The 23,173-nt window shown below is 42.6% G+C and overlaps 1 protein-coding gene across 1 annotated transcript in view; it reads left to right on the top strand.

Annotated features, from left to right (window-relative positions):
* The window catches only part of fndc7b (fibronectin type III domain containing 7b), a 46,615-nt gene that overhangs the window by 5,439 nt on the left and 18,003 nt on the right, over positions 1-23,173 (top strand). Inside the window, 31 exon segments of the mRNA XM_033621518.2 lie at positions 1,602-1,720; positions 2,359-2,500; positions 2,747-3,013; positions 4,218-4,478; positions 4,955-5,215; positions 6,584-6,835; positions 7,223-7,483; positions 7,576-7,839; positions 8,300-8,560; positions 8,709-8,969; positions 9,052-9,309; positions 11,106-11,366; positions 11,508-11,765; positions 12,072-12,332; positions 13,032-13,298; positions 13,861-14,124; positions 14,342-14,599; positions 14,709-14,972; positions 15,076-15,333; positions 15,666-15,926; positions 16,841-17,104; positions 17,798-18,058; positions 18,263-18,523; positions 18,682-18,942; positions 19,331-19,600; positions 20,119-20,379; positions 20,579-20,839; positions 21,076-21,339; positions 21,749-22,009; positions 22,112-22,372; positions 22,898-23,158. Coding sequence (XP_033477409.2) covers positions 1,602-1,720; positions 2,359-2,500; positions 2,747-3,013; positions 4,218-4,478; positions 4,955-5,215; positions 6,584-6,835; positions 7,223-7,483; positions 7,576-7,839; positions 8,300-8,560; positions 8,709-8,969; positions 9,052-9,309; positions 11,106-11,366; positions 11,508-11,765; positions 12,072-12,332; positions 13,032-13,298; positions 13,861-14,124; positions 14,342-14,599; positions 14,709-14,972; positions 15,076-15,333; positions 15,666-15,926; positions 16,841-17,104; positions 17,798-18,058; positions 18,263-18,523; positions 18,682-18,942; positions 19,331-19,600; positions 20,119-20,379; positions 20,579-20,839; positions 21,076-21,339; positions 21,749-22,009; positions 22,112-22,372; positions 22,898-23,158 — 7,845 coding nt within the window.

Raw genomic sequence — 23,173 nt, 5'->3', positions numbered from 1 at the left:
AGAGTTGTTCTTTAAATTGTCTCCAAAATACAATCACTAGTAGGCACAATGTGAAGGTTGACTGTATAGTATGGGATCTTGGGATTGGCACACTTTTTTACACTGTATGTAACAATATGTGAAAGCTGAGCAGCAGGAGAATGAAGGGTTAGGGATGGGCAGTCATAGCTGGGCATGGCACGAATCAATTGTACCGAATATGAAAACAGCCATAGCAGTGTTACCCTTACTATGTACAGTACCCTTGAATTATATTGGATTGATTTTAAACCAATCCATTTGCAATCATTTGCTAATTTCTGTTTTCAAAACGAATTTATACTGATATAGAATACAAATGGAAATTATCTGCACATCATTCAGTAGGAAACAGAAAGTAAATACCACCAATTGTGATAAAGTGTGGTCAAAGCCCTGATATATAATTGTATAAATACAGCAGATTACATAATAATGAAATAAAACCAAACTTCAAACCCAGCCATGAGTTGGTTATCATTTTTCCAAAATAGAAACTCATCCAACCAATTAGTACCCAACCCATCACTGCCAGTCAACTGGCTGAATGGCTCCGTGTCTGTTAAAACTTTGGCTGGTGAACATCTTAACCACTCCACCCTGCCATCTACTTTGTTGCAGGCAGTTAATCCTTTCATCTCACATATCAACTCTATTCTGTTGGAGAGCCCGGTCGAGATTTTCTGTCCAACCCCACCCCTGGGGCCACATTGTCCACTGCGAAGCTTTCGTGACTTGGATGATGCTGAATATAATTTTATGACGGAAGTAATTGTTACATGTCAAGTATACAGCCATTTAATACTTGAGGGAAAACATTAATAAAACTTAATACAGTGACATAAAACCTTTTTGGAAAAGCCTGAAGGCACAAGCAAAAGGAAACAACGTCATCTTGATAGTGTTTGATTTTGTTTTGTAATAAAGCAGCTTTTATTGGGCTTTCATAGCCTTGGGTTACGACTTTGTACAACAGTTTGATTCACAGGACATGGCGCAAAGATCCGTATTTGAATTCTGACATTAAAATTACACCGAAGTGACAAATAGATTCCAGATTCATACACCTTTAATTTATTTGCTTTTACCTCAGAATAAGGATTACTGAGGTCATATCAGTCAGGGGTCGTTTGGGAATAGCTGTTTACAACATGCCTCCCCCTCGGTGATGTTTGGTGTCTAAATTCACATGTTTATTTGAGTGCATCACTAGGTGTTTCCTTTGAAAACTGGGTCTCCCATTGAGTTCTACTGTCTATATCATATTCTGTTGTGTTCAGGTTGCTAAGAATGAGCCTGTGTTTGTGTTAAACCTGAAACCTCATACAATGAAAAGTAACACTGGAGCGTAATCTTCAGTATCAGGGCGTTTTAACCTCCAAAGGGATTTGTGATGCTTGCCTTTGATGATGATATTTAACCCCATTTACTTCGTCTTTTTTTCTTTAACTCTCTTGTCCTTTATAATGTCATCTATCTATCTATCTATCTATCTATCTATCTATCTAACTGTCTAACTGTCCATCTATTTAAAGCTGGTTAACACAGTGTAAACTAATGTATGAATATATTTTTCCTTAAAGTTCCCTGTCCTCCAAAGAACCTGACGTTGTTGCGAGATTGTTCCAGCGAAGTCATTGTCTTCTCCTGGGAGCACACAAACAATACAGACCACTACATGGCCCGGGCAGTGGACTCTCAGGTACTGCATTCTGGACTAAAAATGTTTACAGCAACAATTTTCTATGTGAAATCAATTCATATGTAGGATTCTTTCAAATAAAAACAAAATTATTTGCTTTCCTAACGAGTGTTAGATTGATGATTAGCCTGTAAAGCTAAAGCCAGAAGCCATGTAGCTTAGGCACATATCTAGTCTGCTGGCTCTGTCCGTAGCATAGCTGTATGACAAAGAACCTGAGGACATGGCTGTGGTAGTGACTTGTCAATCACAAGGTAGCCATGACCTCAAGCAAACCCTGCTTTATCGTCCATTTTACTATTAATTGAACCATAATTTACGACATCAGCATCATGCTGTATTGAAGGAGACTTCAATGCAAATAGACTTCTTCTGGCCCCCTGCTGGCCATTACAAAAAAATGCAGGTTTAAGGCATTCCCACATTGACTTCACTTTCCAGACCTGGAGATAACCCCTTGGTCTGAGGGTAAATCAAGCTAACTAGCTGCTGGCTGTAGCTTCATATTTAACATAACATGTGGTATCAATTTTCTCATCTGACCACTGACAAAAAATACATAAGCATATTTCCCAAAATGTTGAACAACCTGTAATTTATTGCACATATAAAATGCCTTGTGGTTTCTCTGTACCCAGGGAGTGGTCCAGGAGTGTCTGACTGAAGACAACTCCTGTTATTTCACACACACAGTGTGTGGACGGCATTATTTCTTCACGGTCTACGCCATCACAGGACAGTGCAGAAGCCAGATTAGCTCTACAGTTGACATTCGAACAGGTATGACTACATTATCACACACACCTATCATTTTGTATCCATCCTCATGTGAGCGCCCTCTGGTGGATCCTGCTAAAGTCACATGCAACTGCTTTGTAACACCATCGGCAGTGACTTGGATGATCTATCCTATTACAAAACAACATTTTTTTTAAGCCCCTTTCAGCTTGCAATTTCCAGTTTTCATCTTTTATAAATTGGAAATAAAAACTAGAAGTTAAGTAAAACAACTCTGCCTCTCTCCAGCACCCTGCATTCCTCAGAATCTGCAAACTTCAGCCGACTGCAACTCAGATGTTCTGCTCAGCAAGTGGGACCTCGCCGAGGGGGCTCTGCACTACACTGTGGAGGCCTTCGGCAACAGGGGAAACAACAGCCGCTACAACTGCAGCTCCATGTCCAACAGCTGCGCCATAGAGGGGGTCCACTGTGGAGAGTTCCTGACCGTCTACATCACAGCTTACGATGACGAATGCGCCAGCCCGAGGAACCTTGGGCCCGTGGCTCAGACAGGTGAGGAGATGCTGTTAGTGCCTGTTTATTAGATATCAACAGTGGTGGAAGAAGTATTTAGATCACTTTCCTTATTCTGTAAGTATCAGCAAAATGTACTTAAAGTATCAAACGTTCAGTAGCTACAGTAGCATAGCAGTGACTCCTGTTAGCGTTATGTTATTGTACATTAAATTATTAGTACTGACATATTAATGTGACAGCAGCATTTTGATGTTATCACTAGCAGTTCATTTGAACTATTATAAATACCGTTAAATGCTTGACTCTAATATAATCATATGTTCTTTATATAAAATCTGAATCTGTGAAGTACCATACTTTACACACTGCTGTAAATATTGTATGTGGAAGTACTCAAAACACCTAAAAATCGTAAAGTACTTGGTTACAGTTTGAGGCAAGTTTACATAATTATTAAATTCTGTTTTAACAGTGACAAGAATAAAGTTATGAATATTCTTTCTGTATGAAAGTGGAAAAAAACAGATACTAAAAATTGACAGAAAATAAGGGAAATAGTAAAGTAGTCAGTTGACAAAAAGTAATTGTGACTATTTTGATAATTGATTAAGTGTGTAGGTAATTGTTAAAGTTAATTGTTTCTAGTTTCTTAAATATTAAAGGTACAAATGTCCACTTTGATTCAAGGATGAACTAACACGAATTTGGTAGTTACTGTGTGGTCACTGTGACCCTGTTCATCGCATTCTTGTGAAAGCAATACCCTCAAGAGCACCTTGAAGGAATTTCTTCAGATTTTGCACAAACGTCCACTCAACTCAATGATGAACTGACTTGGTGGTCAAAGGTCTTGGTCACTGTGTGTCTGTCTCATTTTCTTGAACGTGATGTATGTAGAAGGCCCTGAGAGAATAACCTCAAATTCGGCACAAATTAATGAACATGACTTGTTTGCGGAGGCGTACAACCATGAGGTGTTAAGTGTGGTATCATTATAAATGGGATATCTTTGGATTTTGGACTGTTCGTTGGATAAAACAAGCACTTTAAAGATCATTTCCTGATTTTTTTAAAGAATAAACCAGTAATTTAAAAAAGAATAACTGGAATTGATGATCGAAATAACCTATAGTTTTAGTAGTTTTATCAAAGACAAAAAAAGTTTTAGAAGGAGACAGATTGGCATCCTCGATTTAATGGTGGAGTTTATTTTCATTTTAATCTGTCCTCTTTTCTCTAGTTCCATGCGTTCCTCAGAATATAACAGCAGTGAAGGAATGTGACGCCTCCTCCATCACAATGACATGGTTAATATCCGGCAGTTCGCTTTTCTACGTCGCCATGGCAAAGGACAGTAATGGCGTCATTCACAGCTGCAGCTCCATGGATCTGACGTGTAAGATCATGGGCTTGACGTGCAGCACCAACTACACAGCGTACGTCATTGCCTCCAACTTCATGTGCAACAGCTCAAAGAGCGAGATGGTCACCATAGAGACAGGTACAGTGTGGCTGCTTGTTTTGGAATATATTACTGTAAAGCTGATTTGGTGTCCTTGAAATGAACAAAAGTGGGAGGAGGGACTTGCATCTTCCATCTGAAGGATGCTTTGAATCAATTAAGGTTTAAGATGTCAATAACTTTGTCTGGGCAAGCTTAACAAACCCGTATACACATTCTGTATTTTATTGTATGGGTTGACCACATTTCTGGATGATAATTTTCAAATCTTTAAACATTAGAAGGATGTAGGTATGTCCTTTATTTACATATATATTCTGAGTTATTTGCCAGTTAAATTAGGCTGACTACAGAGAGCACAGAGCAGTTTTTTAATATCTACCTTTTAAAATTGAGAATCTAAAGCTGCTAATTTCATGACTAAATTCTGTATCAGTGTTTTATTACATAATGTCCAAAGTCTAGTGATGTTTGGTTCCATTCTGCAAGTTAAATATCTCTTTGCCTTATTGCAGCTGCCTGCCCACCGAGTCACGTTACTACCTCCCTGGACTGTGCTGCCAATGAGGCTCTGATTTCGTGGCGTGGCCAGCCTGAGATAAACTCCTTCACCGCCACCATTGTGGATGAATATCAAGGACTTCTCAGCTGCAGCTCCACCAATACCACCTGCAGGGTACCTAACCTGAAATGTGGCCAGCTCTACACTGTCACCGTCAGCCACCATGATGGCGTGTGCCCCAGCATGCCCTCTGAGGCCTTCTACATGGAGTCTGGTAGGAACATGTTCTGCTTGAAATAAGTGATTTATATATATTAAACCCTCCCTTTGTGTCACTATATCGTCACTATGTCTCCAGTAAACCTCTGAAAATTGTTTAGAGGCTTTCAACAGCACAAATAGTTTAGAATATAGCTGCTTAGACAATGCAACCACCTTCAGGGGCACCCAAAACATACAGATGAACTGTGCTGGTTGCAGTGGTGGAGAGAATACTGTATTCCTGTCCTGTACTTAAATGACGGTATCACACTGCGATGTAAAAACACTGCTTTTTTGCCACTGACAGGCTCAGATTGTTATTAAGTCCCTAAGAACATTAAGGAAAGGATTCCTACAGAGACAGACCTTTCTGTCAAAGATTAAGATAACTTTTGTTTAACTAGAAACAGCCCTGAAATCTCCATCATCAAATCACCCACCAGACTCCATTTAAATAAACATTCATTTTAGCATGTATAGATCCAGCATATTTTCCCATCTATCTGGGTGAAGTAAGGGTTTATGTCAACAGTGGAAAGACAAAGATGTTTTTTGTTGGTTATATTTCATTTCTGGTGGTGACTTTGAATTAAGTGTCTTTTATGTTGATAAAATTGCCGTTTATTTAAATGGGGTCTGGTGGGTGTGGCAATGGCAGTTTCTTGCTGTTTCTGGTTAAACAAAAAGGATTGTATACTTCACTGTATGTTGGATACTACCTAATCAGCATTAAACAGCAAAAGACAGAGTTAGTGACCAGCTGGTGAATATAGTGGAGCATTCGGTGGCTAAAGGGCCTGACATTTCCCTCAGAAAAGACGTGTGAAAATTTATAGATTGATTTATTTGTCAGGTTGCCAGAAACATGACTCCAAATGAATACTATGTTGCGCCGTGCTGCTGGATGTGTAAATAGGCATGCGTGGAATCTCCATGTCAAGTCCATTGTAAGGTGATAATATGTCACGTTATGTTTACAGGGTGTAATGCTGCCCCCAAGTGGCCAGAAATAAATAAATGAATACAGGTTTAAGTTCAGCATTTTACATTCTTATAGCCTGAGAAGTTCTAAAATGGCCACTCTGTACAAAGGACAAACCCTTTAAAAACACAGCTCTGGTGCCACCATCAGGCCATACTTTGCATTATTTTCCTGGCTAGCAGGGATCTGAAAACAGCAAAACTTTTATTATTTATCCATCCTACATTTGTTTTCTGGTGTGTACTGTGCGTTGCAGCCTGGCACCTAGTCTTGGTGTCATTAGCATTTAGACGTTCAAATCTCTGCTTTCCGTTATTCCTAAACAAGGTGTCTAGATAAACCTGCATGTAGAAGTTCTGAGAGTCACATACTTTACCTTTCTGTCTTCTCTCTGTCTAGTTCCTTGTGGACCCAAAGTGGATGCTGACTTAGATTGTCAGTCACAACTTCTGACCCTCAGCTGGAACGCGTCAGATAATGTGGACGGCTATGAAACTCTGGTCACAAGCGGGGACAAGGAAATGTCCTACATCACCACAGAGCCTGGCCTGATGATCTCCACACTGGAGTGTGGCCAAGATTACACACTGAAAGTGATGTCCTTCAACAGCACCTGCGTCAGTCAACCCACAGAGTTATCTGTCAGGGAAAGTAAGAGAGCACTGTGACAAATGTGTTATGTTGTTTTTGTTAAGTCTTTCAACATACAGGAGGTGTCTGAAATCAATCATAAAACGTGTGTAAATTATGTATCAGGCAAGTGTGGCCTGATATGAATGTGACTTAGTACATAGAAAATGTAAGGGAAATAGATTCATGACTTCACTGTGTTTTTGTCCCTCTGGATTTTTTAATACTCAGCTATAGTAATGTGTTAGTACGTTACATTTTTTTTAATCATATGATGAAAACAACATTTGTAAAGTGAGAACAAGCTTCACTTTCCAGATGTGTGGGCAGTCGTGATGCTTTTTGGTGATTTAAAATGAAGACAGTTGTTTAAAATACTGAGCTGATCAGAGGTTTTCCCTCCCCCAGCACCGTGTGTTCCCACTAATGTCACGGCGATGAAAAACTGTGGCCAGAGTTTTGCGAAAGTGACTTGGAGAGCAAGCCATGGTGCCCTACGCTACCAAGTAACTGCAGTGGATCAAGACGGAGAACACTTGCAGTGCTCTTCCAATGGGACGTCATGCATGTTGGAGGGCCTCATGTGCAGCCAGGTTTACAGAGTTGTGGTGACTGCCATGGACGACACCTGCACCAGCAACGAGAGCTCTGTGGAGATACTACAGACAGGTAGAGACAAGCGGGAAGCAATCCCTGAAATATGTGCATTCTCTCACAGTCCAACTCATACCATCCTGATGTTCTGTGTCTTTCCTCTGCAGCGCCCTGCCCTCCCTCTCAGCTCAATGCCTCTCTAAACTGTGCCGACAACTCTGCCATGTTAACCTGGAGTAACAGCCCCAATACAGTGTCCTACACTGGCAAAGCAGTGAGCGCAGATGGACACATTGTGACCTGCGACGCTGAAATGAATCTTGGTTGCCAGTTGGAGGATCTGGACTGTGGCACGGAGTACACCTTCACCGTGTCAGCCTTGGATGGTGAATGTGAAAGTCCTGACAGCGAGCCAGTCATCCATACAACTGGTGAGAGGGAGGAGCATCTAATCCTCATCAAAATCTCCTTTTTTACTTTTGTCTCTAGCTTTACCTAACAGCTTCTTCATCTTTCTTGCCTTTGCTGTTTTTATCCTCACTTTGCTTCTTTCTGGACAGGAAAAAACATTATTTTCCTCCTCTACCTCGTCCTTTCTACGAAAACCCCAAATCATAAAAACATTTCTTGACAAAACAATATCAGCTCACGGTTTAGGACTTGGGACCTGAATTGGGACTTATGTGCAAAGTCTTGAGACTTACTTGTGACTTGCAAAACAATGACTTAGTCCCACTCCTGCTATTTTTTTAGACAATAATAAGGATTTTAGTATTGTATATCTGATTGCACTGTGGAGCTACTCTGCCCCCAAGTGGCCAAAAAACTAAATCTATTACTACAAGTCCTTTTTTGAACTACCACTGAGTCTCACTCTTTGCTTTCTGTCAGCCCCATGTGCTGTGGAGTCGATGCTCAACACCCTGAACTGTAGCACCAACGTACTGACCATCAGCTGGGACTCTGCATCTATGCCATTAAACTACAGTGTCACTGCCCTGGCCGGAGACGGCACTGCACTCCGCTGCATGACAGAGGATTCAAGTTGTACGATGACTAACTTACAGTGTGGACAGCAGTACAATGTGTCGATCAAAGCCATCAGCAGCACATGTGAAGGACACAGCAGCGTTATGGAGATTGTTAATTCTGGTATGTTTGTCAGTTGCCCCAGCAGAGCAGTGTGCTTTATATAAATACAAAAATGTAGCAAACTAAAAGACATGATCTGTTGATAGTAAAATGGTTTTGTCCTTCCTCCTCTTGTGCCTCTGCACCACCATCATCATTTCTCCCTCAGTTCCCTGTGTTCCGATGAACGTCCAAGGCATGGTGGAGTGCTCCACTAACACGCTCCAGGCGTCCTGGTATGCAGCTGCCGGTGCAGCGTCCTACGCCTCCATATTGAAAGGAGCAGGAGGTTTTTCTTCATCCTGCTCCACATCTGAGCAGAATTGCCTCTTCCCTGATCTGCAGTGCGCTCATACGTATATGTTTAGTGTGGTGGCCATGAACGACAGGTGTAACAGCTCTGAGAGTGCCATGATCTCAGCGACAACCGGTAAATGAAACAAAATATGTATTTCTATCAGGTCACAATATGAATATGGTTGTAATGATTCATCTACCCCTTCCCTCTCTAGCACCCTGTGATCCTACAAATGTGACTGCTAACCTGCACTGCCTCTCGGGTGTGGTGACAGTGACTTGGGGGCCCAGCGCTGGGGCAAATCATTACACAGTCGTCGCTGAGGCCAGAGGACACATTGACTCCTGTGATTCCAGCGGCATGTCCTGTGAGCTGACCCAGCTGCAGTGTGGGGAGGACTACACTGTCACAGTGCTGGCAGGGGATGGGAAATGCAACAGCTCCATACACGCCAAAACTAATATAACAACAGGTAAAGATACTGTGAGAGTGAAGAGACTCTAGTTTTAGTTTTACTTGGAAGCCCAAGTGCAGATTATTTTAGGTCGCCATATCCAGGTAATCATCACTGAATGTTGGATGGATATATGATGTTTTATCCTGGTTTATTGAAATCATAATTTGTATGTGATGCTTCACAATGCAGGACACAGTGAATTCATCTTTACAAAGGTGATGCTTTTGTGCAGGGCTGAGCAATGGTGTTTAGAAATATTGCTGTCACAGTTCCCCACAAATGCACCTCTTACCACTCTCAGAATAGCTTGACCTTAAATAATCTAAAAGAAGGTGTAGAAGATGGTGTTATTTATTTTCTATAAATTTTAAAAAAAATTTCAAAATTATGTTCTAATGTCTTCTCCTCACAGCCAAGGATAAAACTCTGGTAAAGAAACAATAGAAATGTCAAACATATGGATTCTAAAAATACTAGATGTCAACTTCCCCCAGACTGTAACCCCCCCCCCGCCAAAAAAAAAAACAAAAAACAAAAACCAAGGACATGACCTTAAGGTCCCTAGTGGAAGTCACCATCCTGCTTATGTGATGTACTGTACAATCCTAATTTTGTAATTTTGACAGACACATGCTGACATAACTGTCTTGAATGTAAAACCAGCATGGCAGGTTTCCCCTTTTCCATTTTAAGCCTCTTCAAATAAACAATTAATTTCATTTAATAATTGCACAGGAAAGGGGACATGAAACAGTCTGATGGTTAGGGTTGGGACTCATTAGGATTTTAATGATTCCAATTCCTTACCGATTCCTTCTTAACGGTCCGATTCCTTACCGATTCCTACATTATATTCATTATACTTGCTATACCTAAACAAGTATATAATAAACACAAATGCAATCATACACATTTGTGTGTGGTGTGTATTTCCGATTTAGAGCTTGTATCATCTCCCTGAGAATATATAACAACAAAAAGTAATTCTCTGATTTCTACAGTAACACTATTACCTTAAATTAACCACAGCAATGTAATAAAAAATACTTATATGCATTCATGCTTGGGCTGTTATTTACGTGACAACACCTGAACAGAACACACACACACACACTGGCTATTTGTTTACCGCTCCCCTTGCTGGAAGCGGACCTCCCGCCGCCCGCCTCCGCCTTGATTAAACGCTGAAAATAAAATAAAAGAGGGAGATAGGTGTCTCCTATTTTATCTTATCTTGTTATATTTCTACCGCTCCCCTCGCTGGAAGCCTCAGACCTCCCGCTGCCCGCTCCCGTCTCAAACATGGAGGTCTCCCTCTCCGCGGAGCACCCACGGCGCACGCCCGGCCTGTTAAATAGCCTGTAACCATGACAACTGTGTGACACAAACTCAGTGCTTTAGTAATTAAATAATGTCAGGCTCGGTCAGGTTCGGACAGAAATATGCGGCCCGTGCCGCACTCTAATGGAAATGCACGTGACGTTTTTTTTTTTACAATCTAGGAACCGTTTGCAGGAACCATTACTCCAAATGTGATGGAACCGGTTCCGGAACCGGGACTTTGGACCCGGTTCTAAAAAAGAACCGGATCCGGATGGTGTTAAAAATTGTGGCCAAAATAAAAAAAACCAAATGTGCTCCTGTACATAAAAGAAAATAAACAACGAACAACCTGTAACTCTCAGAGATCTGATGAGATTTAGTTCTGAGATACACTTGTGTGTTAGGAGGAGGGGTTTTGTATTCAGTCTCTCATGTAAAAGATTCCTCTGAAAGACTAATTTGTATCTATGTGACAATCTCCTGCCCAGCCCCCTGTGCTCCAGTGATCATGGACCACTCCTTGGACTGTGTTTCCAATCATGCCATGGTCAGCTGGGTCAAGGATGAGGACGCCATGAACGTCACAGTCAGCGCAACTTCCAGTGGACACTCGACATCCTGCAGATCCTCCACTAACAGCAGCTGTGTCCTGGACGACCTGCACTGTGGAAACACCTACACTGTGCAGGCTGTTGCACGAGGAATCCAGTGTGATAGTGAACCCAGCTCCTCTTTTCAGATTGTCACAGGTAAGTTATAATTTAGAATAACTTTGTGTTAAGGCTGTTGCTTTGGGGCCACTTGATGTTAGCGGGTTGCGTGAAGTATTCACAAGGTATTCAAGTATGAGATGTTCAGGAACTGACTGTGTTCCCCTCCCACTCTCTCAGCGCCCTGTACCCCTGCAAACGTAGAGTACACATACTCATGTGAGACTGGCATCGCCTTCCTGACTTGGGACGAGACTTTGGGAAGACAGAGTTTCTACGCCAAAGTCTACTCTGGAGACGATATGGCCTCCTGCAGCACCACTGACACCAACTGCCCCCTACCCTCACTGCTCTGTGGTCGCCTGTACAAGGTGGACGTGATAGCTGTGGCTGACCACTGCAACAGCAGCGTGCCAGGGTCAACGAAAATACAGACAGGTAAGAGAGCAACGATTGGTTGTTTGTTCAGTAACAGATGTTTCTGTGGGTTTACTCTCCACTCCACTCTAAACCAGTGTGTTTGCAATATTTGTCTTTTTAAATACATAGAATTTATAGTCCACTAACCATTTTGGGCATACGTGCCCTTTTTGAATGCCAGCAGTGTATTTTTTAGTCGTGCTATTTCAGGCGTCTTTGATTTCCATATATTTGCGTATGCTATGAAGATCAATTAGCATACTGTTAAAACTTGGTGTGTAATACCAAATTCTCCTACTGTTTCCCCTCTTGTTTTCCCATCAGCCCCCTGTGCGCCCATGAACGTCAGTGCCTCCCTGGTGTGTGACAACAACACGGCGGCGGTGAGCTGGGCACACAGCCCAGGCTCTGTTTCCTACACGGTGACGGCACAAGGCAGAGACGGTGATACCAAACAATGCACCACAAACACCACGAGTTGTCTCCTACCCAACATGCACTGCGCCCAGACCTACGTGATCACTGTTACCCCCTTCTCTGATCGCTGCCAGGGCTTCGACAGCTACACACACTCTTATGTTGCAGGTGAGGTGGAAAAATGCACTTTTACACACTTTGTAGTAGGAGCTCTGAGTTTGTCCTCAGTAGAACTCCATTGCAGTAATATACAACCAGATGCCAGTGGTGAAAAGTATTGAAGTACTGTATTAACGTACAATTCAGGAGTACTTGTACTGTACTATACTTACGGGAGTAATTGTTTGCTACTGTTTACTTCAACTCCACTACATTTAAGAGACAAATACTGAACTTTTTTACTCAACTAAATTGATGTAATAGTTTCTTCGCTGATTCTGATTGATGATACCAAATATAATCAAGAAATTAATAATAATGTATTATTATCAGTTAAAATAAAACTTTATTGATCCTCTGGGAAATGCGCAAGCCACCCAACAGTGTATAAAGTGACTAAAGTTAGCTCGTCCTTTACCAGCTGCAACATTAAAGTGCAGTTAAATCCAATAATACAATATAATGTTATTCTGAAGTAGGCCATACTGCATAATGAGTATGTTTAATTTTAGTACTTAAAGTATATTTTGATGCGAATACTTTTGTCCATTTACTTAAGTAACATTTTGAATGCATTACTTTTATATCTGCATGTTTTCACTACTGCTTTTACAGGATTTAGTCTGTTTGCCACAGTTATAATTATTATATGAATGATTAAATATTAAAAGTGTTTCCCTCCTTCTCCCCTCCTCCTCTGTCATTCAGGCCCCTGTCCTCCCACCGATGTTCATGTGTCCCTGCAGTGTGACGGTAACGTGGGTCATGTGACCTGGAACGCTGCCCTACAAGCAGATCACTATGTGGCTACAGCGATACCATTTGCCATGGAGGAACACAATTACATCTGCACTTCCAACGGAACGGACTGCACCCTCACAGACATCCACTGTGGCGAGACGTCCGTAGTCACGGTGGTCACCGTAGAGAGGGGCTGCATGAGCGAGCCCAGCATGCCTTTTACTTTCCAGTCAGGTGAGAGAATGTATATGTAGATATTCAAGGAATAGTTTGATTTTTTTTTTCTTGCTGAAAATGAGATGAGAAGATCCATGTGTAAAGTTGAGACTGGGGACAGGAGGAGGTTAAAGGTGATTATTCACTTGTTGAAGAACCGTTGATTTGGGGTGACTACAAGGTGGTAATTAGTCAGTTTCGGAGTTGCTTGTTTGGAGTATATTTTAACTTTGGACAGAGCCAGACTAGGCGGCTCCACATGCTCCCAGTCTTTATGCTTAGCTAAGATCAGGGGTGTCCAAACTTTTCTGAATGAGGGCCTACCTGGGGGCCAGCTGTTTCTCACATCAGAGTGGTATTGATCTTCTAATCTAACTTTTCACAAGAAAGCAAGTGATTGTATCTCCCAAAATGCCCGTCTGGTCCTTTCTCTCTGCTCTGTGTTGTATATAATGTTTTCAAAGTTGTGTAAAAATCAATAGCTCAATCAAATCAACATCTCAATGGATTAATTAAAAAGAAAATGTATTTAAATCAGCTGATTTACAAAATTTTCAAAATGTCTTTCTCTTGTTCACAGTCATCTGCCCACCGATGAATGTGACTGGAGTGACAGCTTGCAACAACAATGACATCACAGTAAGCTGGGACCCGAGTCCTGAGAATGGTGTTGACTATTTTGTCCACTCAGAGGAAGATGGCGGGGCGAGTGTCAGCCTCTCCACAACCCAGACCTCCCATGTGCTCACCGGGCTGCAGTGTGGCGAGCTGTATACACTGACAGTTGCTGCCAGGGACAATGAGTGCACCAGTGTCCTCAGCAAGCCTATACAAACTGAAACAGGTTAATGTCCGGATGTATCTTTGTTGCTCACTTACAGTAATGCAGAGCTGTTACAATAAGAAAAGTAATTCTGAGAGTCCCAGTAATCAGTGGTCATTTCTCTAAGCTGACAAGTCTCTATAGTTTTCACTTCTAGCTCGGACTGTAAGTGCAGTTGTTTTGGCGTATTCCTCTGAGGAACAATGAATGATTTGTTCCTAAATCTCTTTCCTGCCAGCTCCGTGTCCTCCGACCAACCTGACTGCCAGAGCCGACTGTGGCACCAACATGGGAACGCTGACCTGGGCACCAAGTACCTACGCTATCTCCTACACAGCTACAGTGACTGGTACCCACGGCCATGTAGTTTCCTGTTCATCCAACACAACAACCTGCTCAGTGAAGCTGGATTGTGGACACCAGTACACTGCAGTTGTGGTTGCTTCCAGTGCGATGTGCAACAGCAGCACAGGAGCATCCTTAACTTTTGACTCAGGTAGATAACACCTGCAGATGTCTGGATTGCACCCTCACTGTTTTTAAGTTCAAAACCAATGAATACATGATTAAAACAATCATCTCCCCCTCTTGCCCCCTTCCCACAGCTCACTGTCTGCCTGACAGGGTGGAAGCAGACTTGGACTGCAATGCCAACTCCTTTGCGGTGCAGTGGAGGGCATTCATCGGCGATGTCGGCTCTTACTCTGCAATTGCCATTGGCAGTGACAACACCCGTGTTACCTGCAACTCCCCTAACACAAACTGTAACATCGAGAACCTAAAATGTGGCCTCACCTACAGCATCGCCGTCACTTCATCATCAATCGACTGTGGCACCATTGAGGGCTCTGACTACAGCATGCAATCAGGTAGCAAAGGACTCTAAATGTAAACTCACATCTCCTCATTCTTTCTTGTCACCAATTTTTCTCACGACCCAACTCTTTTATTCATCCGCCTCTTCACTCTCAGCACCCTGTAAACCAGAAGGGGTGATGGTAGATCTGCAGTGCAGCACTAACATGGCATTGGTGACCTGGGGAAACTCGGGGCCGGACCAGACCCAGGTGGTGACAGCGGTGGACAGCAGAGGGATGACCACCACCTGCAACTCCAGCAGCTCCAACTGCACCTTCGACCAGCTGACCTGCGGGGAGAGCTACGTTATCAGTGTGGTCGGCCACACAAATTCATGCAGCAGTGAACCAGCTGTTGCAAATGTCAAAACAGGTACTAATAATTTAGGATAAGATAATGAAAGCTGGTATGGGAACCCTGTCCTGGTATTGTGCATGCTGGCCCACTGTCATGACTTACAGGGACAGACTGGAAAGAACTGAGCCATCATTAATGTTATTAGAAACACCTGTGCTTATTTTACTATGACCAGTCAAACACTGAGAAGGCCTGCTTTACTTAAGTACAATAAATATACTTAGTTGCTCTCCACCATAAAAGCTGGCAACATATTACAAGCTTAAATGATGAAGGAAATAATTGTGTTCAGTGTTGACACAAGACTGAGCTGAAAGTAACACTGCCTCTGTCTCTCCCTCCACCAGTTCCATGTGCTCCCACCCACCCCACTGCACGAGTGGACTGCGAGACTGGTATCACCTTTGTGACGTGGGACTCAGCACTTGGTGCCACATCTTACACCGTCTATGCTCGGGGAAGTCTGGGCCACAACGATGAATGTAACAGCACGGACACCAACTGTAATTTCCTCAACCTGGCGTGTGGGCAGGACTACAATATTTCAGTGGTGGCTCGTCATGAGTCCTGCGTCAGTTTGGTCAGCGAGTCCATCAGCGTCACCACAGGTAAGAAAACAAAAGCAGACCAGCTGACCAATTGAAGGTGCCATCAGTTTTATTTTACCGTCTCTTTGAACAGCATAACAGAATATATGAACAGAGTTTTGCTGAATTGTTGCTGATCAGTTGCTGATGACCCCGTAACATGCTCAAGCATTATGATGAGGCACAGCCCCAGTGTTTTTGCTGCAATTGCTCAAGACTCCCAGCCACCCTGAACTATTCACCATATGCTACAGTATGCACTTGGCATTGTCTCTGTGTAAGCTTTTCAGCATTGTGGAATGAAACTCCTGATGCAGAGTTGACATTACCTTTGACAGGGAAGCAGTCTATGACCTTCTAACAGCGGCCTTATGCTCAGTGTGATGCAGGCACTGATGGCCATTTGTCAGGATTAAAATACAGTCTAAGGATTTATTCCTGTTACTGTACGAGCGCTGTGACATCACTTTATCTGACAAATTGTCTTGGATGAAAACCTGCCAGCATAAAATAACATTAAGTAGATATGCAGCCTGTGTATCATTTTATTTTTTGTCACCTACCTTTAATAAAATACAGCAACCTTAAAAAAAAAAAAAAACATTGAGGGTTGTGCAGGAAGACAGATTTGGCAATGTTGTTGTCTCTTATGGCTGCCACTAGGTGTCACTTAAGAACCATATTTTGTAAGTTGCACTTTTTAAGTGTCAGAGGCATGAGAAGTTCTCATTAAACCCATTTAAAATCCAATTACGAATCAACAGAAGCAACTACACTTGACAGACAGGATTTTCATGTGACAATGCTTCCAACAAATCTAAACATCTTCAACATCTATTTTGTATTTAACAGAGCATAAATTTGACTGTGCACAATGCACGCCCACTTTACCTTCTGTCTAAGTGGTTTCCCTTTCTACATCCCTCTCTGTCTAGGTCCTTGCCCTCACAGTGGTCTACAGGCTACTCTGGACTGTGACACCAACACAGCTGTTGTGCACTGGACTCCGGGCAGTGGCATCCTCTACTACAACGCCTCAGCCGATGCCTTTGACATCGTACACCAGCAGACCTGCTCCACCAATGGTTCCTCCTGCAACATCACCTCTCTGCGTTGTGGGGAGAGCTACAGGGTGAGCGTCAGCGGACAGGGACAAAACTGCCCCAGTCCTGCCCAGGACTGGCACAGAATCAACACAGGTAACTTGGCTGTTTGTTAATTACTTTTAGATTTTTGTTTCAAATGTTTTTCTGTTTTTTTCTTTAATGAATTATTTCAACTATTTATTAGGGGTGGAGGAATAACTGATACAGCATAGTATCATGATATTTTTGTGTGGCAATAACGTATCGTCACACAGTACCAAGTATCCATTTTTTTTATTATATGAATTATTAATATTACCCATACAAGTTAAACTTTAGGTAGCCTTTTTCAGTCCACTGGATACATTTCACTTAAGTAATTTACGTTTGTTTATTTTTTTACATTTATTATTTACCATTTATCCATCACTTTTGCCCGACTATTTCAAATGCTAAGCCATTATTTTGACCAATTTTTTCAGCTATTTATAAATTACTTTTAATGAACAATTTTTAATTATTTTAGCTGTTTCCGTATTTTTATCCAACTACTTTAACTGTTTATAAATAATGTTTACACTACTATTTAGACCATTTATCCAGTACTATCTACACAACTCCTCCCCTTGCTCGCTAACCACTGTTAAAATGAAGTATATCAAGTAAACATTTTGTAATTGTACATCATGAAAGTAAGTAAGTAAGTAAATCGACAGCAATAGAAAAAAAACACCTTCTCAGCACTCTTTTAATGCACGTAATGATGCATGTAAGTGATGACTCAGCAATTGTCCCTCACTCCTGCAGCTCCCTGCCCTCCAACCCAGCTGAGGGTTGACTTCTCCTGTGAGTCAAACGACATCTCGGTGTCATGGCAGGCCTCGCAGGGCTCCGTCTCCTACATGGCTGTGGCTATGGATGCACAGGGTCGCTGGTGGTCCTGTAACACCACCAGCACCACCTGCCAGATATCCAGGCTGCTCTGTGGACAGCAGTACAAGGTTTATGTTGCAGGTGTCGATGAAAACTGCATCGGAGCCAAGAGTGATGTTCAGGTGATTCATACTGGTAGGTATTTAAACCCAAGTCATGTCTGGTTTGTCTATGATCACTTTAGATTATCTTATTCACATGTCCTGTTCTCCAGTTTTTACATATCACCCACCCTCATTAGAGCCACTACATTTGGCTTTACAAATGCACATCAGTATCTTCCTCCATCAAATCTGTGACCATACAGCTGTTTTCTCTTTGCTCTCTCTTGCTCTCCAGCTCCGTGTGTGCCACAAAACATACAAAACGACCTTGAATGTCTGTCCAGTGTCCTCAACGTTACCTGGCAGTCGATGGGTAACTATTCCCAGTTCCGTGCCTCTGTGGTGAGCAGCAAAGGTCACGTCAGCATTTGCCAGACGAACAAGCATCACTGCGTAGTGCGCAACATGCAGTGTGGCCTGACCTACAACGTTACAGTGGTGGCCCAAGATGAGGCCTGTAACAGCTCCCACAGCCCCACAGAGCAGGTCCTTACAGGTAGGTTAAACTCCAGGTGACAGTTACAGCGCATCTGATCACAAAGAAATAGAGGTATAAAGGTGTAAACCTTACATGAGAAAGGTTTACATGCATTAGTTTTACTGTCCTCTTTATTCTCACCTCAACTCTCCCTCTCCTTCCTCTCCTTCTTTCAGCTCCCTGCCCTCTTCCAACCTTTCTCCCCGCTGTCAACTGTTCCACCGGTGTTGTATCTGTAACCTGGAGCAACAGCGTGGCGGGGGTCGACTACATGGTGTCGGCTGTTGACGCCGCAGGTTGGAAACACAACTGCAGCAGCAGGAACAGCGGTTGTGATCTTAGCATGCTGGAGTGTGGGACGGAGTACAACGTCACCATCACACCATCCAGGGACGGATGTGTGGGCAGAGACAGCCCTACAAAAATGATCAAGACAGGCAAGGATCAATAATATTTTAGTTTTACTTGAATAAAGAGGCAGATGTATACTTTTTGTGTACAAATACTGCGCTTTGATTTTTCTGTTCTGTCCAATTTTATTTTTATTTTACTCTTTTTTTTAAATATATTCATGTCTTTTTATTCAACTTTGTGTTTCTGTTATATCATGTGTCACTGCATATTTATTAAATACATATATACAGTACTTTGAATTACATGTTTGTTGCTTGTCTTGCTTTACAAGAAAGAAAACTTTAAATTTCTGTGCACAGGGATGGCGTACTTTCACCTCTGGATTATTTTAGGTTATGTGCCAAACTAAAAGTGTACTATGTGTAATAAAAATGATGATGCACAACTTATTTTCTGACCCCTTACCTCCAGTTCCCTGCGTACCTCACCTGTCTGACGTGGAGATCGACTGCCTGTCCAACTCGGCCTGGGTGATGTATAACGAGTCTGCCGGGGCTGAGGACTATGTTGTCATGGCGACAGACAGCCAGGATGACATGGTGACATTCGAGTGCAACTCCACATCAGACGGGATGTGTGCCCTGCCGCCACTGGTATGCAGCCAAAACCTCACCTTCACCCTCAAGGCCCGAGACCAACAGTGCTCCAGTGCACCCAGCAATGCTGTCACAGCCGAGACTGGTAAATGAAAAATACAGTGAAACTATAAATATGAAAAAATACTGAAATCAATATTTATCATTTTAAAAACAAGGAAACAGAAAGTCACTTATGTAACACAAATGTATTGTGCTGTACCCGCTGATAACGTCAGTGTCCTCAAAGCATTATGAATGGCTTTGGTTTAATATAGTGGTTTTAGTAGTATACATGAGAAATATATTAGCTACCCTTAGGGTGCAGTGGCTGCTCTGAAAAAATCAGTGAAGTATTCAGTCTGTAAAGGCAGCTAAAATCTATATTCTTAATCTAAACAAGTGTTCATGAGGGGTTTTAGATAAAATATGTTATTTTTTACACTATAGTTTAACGTGGTTTAAAATATTTCGCCCCTAATAGCATCTTAATTTGTTGCATTTGCATCTGATTCATGTACCCTGGCTTAAGGTTCTTGGTTTTTGTAGTATAAGTACAGATCCAAGGGCGCCAGTCAGGAAGTTTATTGTAAATTGTACCTCACAGTGCTTCTCCTTCCCCAGCTCCCTGTCCTCCTGAGGACATAGAGAAATCAGTGAGCTGCGACAACCGCACAGTCAGCATTGCCTGGGCGGCCGTCCCTGGCGCAGTAACGTACACGGCCACGCTGGAGCAGATAAATGGAGGCACTTCCTGCTGCACCACGTCAGACACCGGCTGTGACATCACTGATCTACCATGTGGAGAAATGTACATTTTGTTTGTAATGGCTGAGGGACGAACATGCAACAGCACCCAGAGCGAAGGGGACATTGTCAGGACAGGTGTGGTATATATTGTACATGTCACACACACACACACACACACACACACACATACATACACACACCTATTTCAGAAATTTTGACAATAAATACGATCAGATAATAAAATAATCGCAGCTGCAGTGTTCAGGATTTATGAAATAAACAATTAGAATAAAGAAATGCTGCAATAAATGTCCTTATTGACCTCTCCCTGCAGTGCCATGCGTTCCCCAGGACCTCAAAGCCAGCCTGAGCTGCAGGGACAATGTGGCCTCCATGACGTGGAACCAAAGCAGAGGAGGACAGCTTTACCGAGTGAGGGCTGTGGGAACTGATGGCCACGTGGACGAGTGCAGCTCTCACGAGAACCAGTGTGATCTAACAGGTCTGCACTGTGGACAGCATTACACGGCTACTGTGATGGCAGAGGACCAAGACTGCCAGAGCAAACTGAGCGACAGTGTGACAATCAGGACTGGTACGTAAAGACATTCACTGTATGTGTCCATGAATTCTGAAATACTATTATTTACACACTGTCACAAGGAACATAAATTATCCAGAGCTGTAACAAACAAATTATTCTCAAACATAAATCGGTAAATCAAAAATGCCACCTTTATGCTTGGAATTTCACATTTTCTGTTCATGAAGTTTTTGCTGGTAGTGCTCAATTCTGTTTCTGTACACCACACCTTTATCTCTTCTCACTAGTGCCATGCACACCTGAAAATGTGTCCGCTGTGGTGGACTGTGAGGACAACACTCTGAATGTGTCCTGGTCTGAGAGTTTAGGAGCTGATTCCTACATCGCCACAGTGCAAGACAGCAATGGTCGGACCACAACCTGCCGGGGCACGACCGAGGGCTCCTGCAATATCACAGGACTCGGCTGTGGTCAGATCTACCATGTGTCTGTGGTCTCCTCCGATGGATACTGTGACAGCCCACCCACTGATGTGGTTGACACACCTTCAGGTAGGACAGAGAGCTAAGTGATGGACATGTATAGTAAGGATGGAGGCTAGAATCAGATTAGGAACAGGTTTTAAGAAACCAAGAGAGAGTGCTTCATGCTTGAAATAAAGGCTTTCATAGTTTACCATTAGAGATTCTTTGACCCTTTTAGAATTATGAAAGCCTTTCATCATCTCAAATTTTATTCTCAACTAAGATTTAATCTTGCTAAAATTCTACTAAATTTAATGAAAATATGTGCTTTTAAACCCTTTGTTTTGCTTTGTAGTAACACAAACTACAGTCATTTATCATCATTAACAATCTTGACTTTCTTCTATAATTCTTTATAGACACTGGGCCAATGTAGTTTTAATTTAAATTTAATTTAAATCAAATAAAATCATGACTGTCTTCCCTGTCCTCCCAGTTCCCTGTAAGCCGAGACATATTGAGGCAGTGATGGACTGCCTCATACAGATGGCCACGGTATCATGGTACCCAAGTGATGGAGCTCTGTCGTACATGGTCATGGCCACCACCGCATCAGGCGACTCTGTCACCTGTGAAGCAAACAACACCCACTGTGAACTGGAAGGGCTGCTCTGTGGCCAGAGCTACTCCGTCGCTGTGACAGCTGTGGGACAGACCTGCAGCTGCATCGCTCACATGACAGGACAGCTGGACACTGGTGAGTGACGGCACCAGGGTTGAAGTTCCCCTCTGCTCAGTAATGTGTTTTAATTATTGTCACCTCACTTAGTTCTATTAACTCATCAACACTTTCTTCCAGAGCCGTGCATCCCTGAGCACATCAGCACTCAGTACAGCCTGACGATCGGCCAGGTGCTCTGGGACATGACCCCTGGTGCCGACTACTACACAGCTGAAGGGGTGACAGAGCAGGGCCTGATGGTCTCCTGCGTCACCAACGACACCTACTGTCCCATGTACAACATGGAATGTGGCCAGATGTACAGCATCAACGTCACGGCACATAATCACGTGTGCAAAGACGTGTCCACCTCGACGGAACCGGTTGCAATTATGACAGGTGAGAAAGCACATTAATAAAAGATGCATCTTTGCGCTTGAGAGGTTCAGTCGGAGGACTTTCTTTGATGGTGCCAGTGTTGATTGTGTCACTATTGACAAGATGAAGGTTGAGCCTGAAAACTTTTAACTTATTAATTAATATGTACAGAAAAATAATCTTGTTGTTTAAGTCAGTTTTCATGTGATAGTAAAACAAATATCTAGTTTTGGAGTGTTGGTCAGACAAGCCAGGACATTTAAGAGCATCACCTTCAGATGTTTTTCACTGAAATGATAAAACAGTTATTTGAGGAAACAATCTGCACATTAAGCTATATAGAAATTAACACTAAGCTGCAGCCCTAGGACAAAATAAGTGGATGTAAATGTGATTCATGTGTCACTTTTGACATGTTCTCAGTATCTGTTGATGTAATATCATGTTTCAAAAGTATTAAAAATAAGAAGATTATGTAGTGCATTTGTGTTTTTTTTCTTTATGCAGCATAGATGAAACCTGTTCTGCCTCTTTTTCTGTCCTCAGAGCCTTGCCCGCCCGAAAACGTGCAGACCAATGTGAATTGCCAGAACGACATGGGAATCGTGTCGTGGGAGGCCAGTTATGGTGCTGTGGCTTACGAGGTTCGTCTCGCTGGGCGTGACGGCCACTCTGTGTCCTGCTACAGTACAGACCCTTTCTGTAATGTAGAAGGCCTCCACTGTGGAATCATCTACTACACCAATGTCATCGCCATTGGAGAGATTCTCAACAGTAGCATCTCCACTACTGTCCTGCTCATCTCAGGTATGGTGACATGGT

Source organism: Epinephelus lanceolatus, chromosome 6, assembly GCF_041903045.1.
Source record: "Epinephelus lanceolatus isolate andai-2023 chromosome 6, ASM4190304v1, whole genome shotgun sequence".
Taxonomy (NCBI): Eukaryota; Metazoa; Chordata; class Actinopteri; order Perciformes; family Serranidae; genus Epinephelus; species Epinephelus lanceolatus.
The sequence above is the reverse complement of the archived record's forward strand: the minus strand, read 5'-3'. Positions and strand labels throughout refer to the sequence as shown.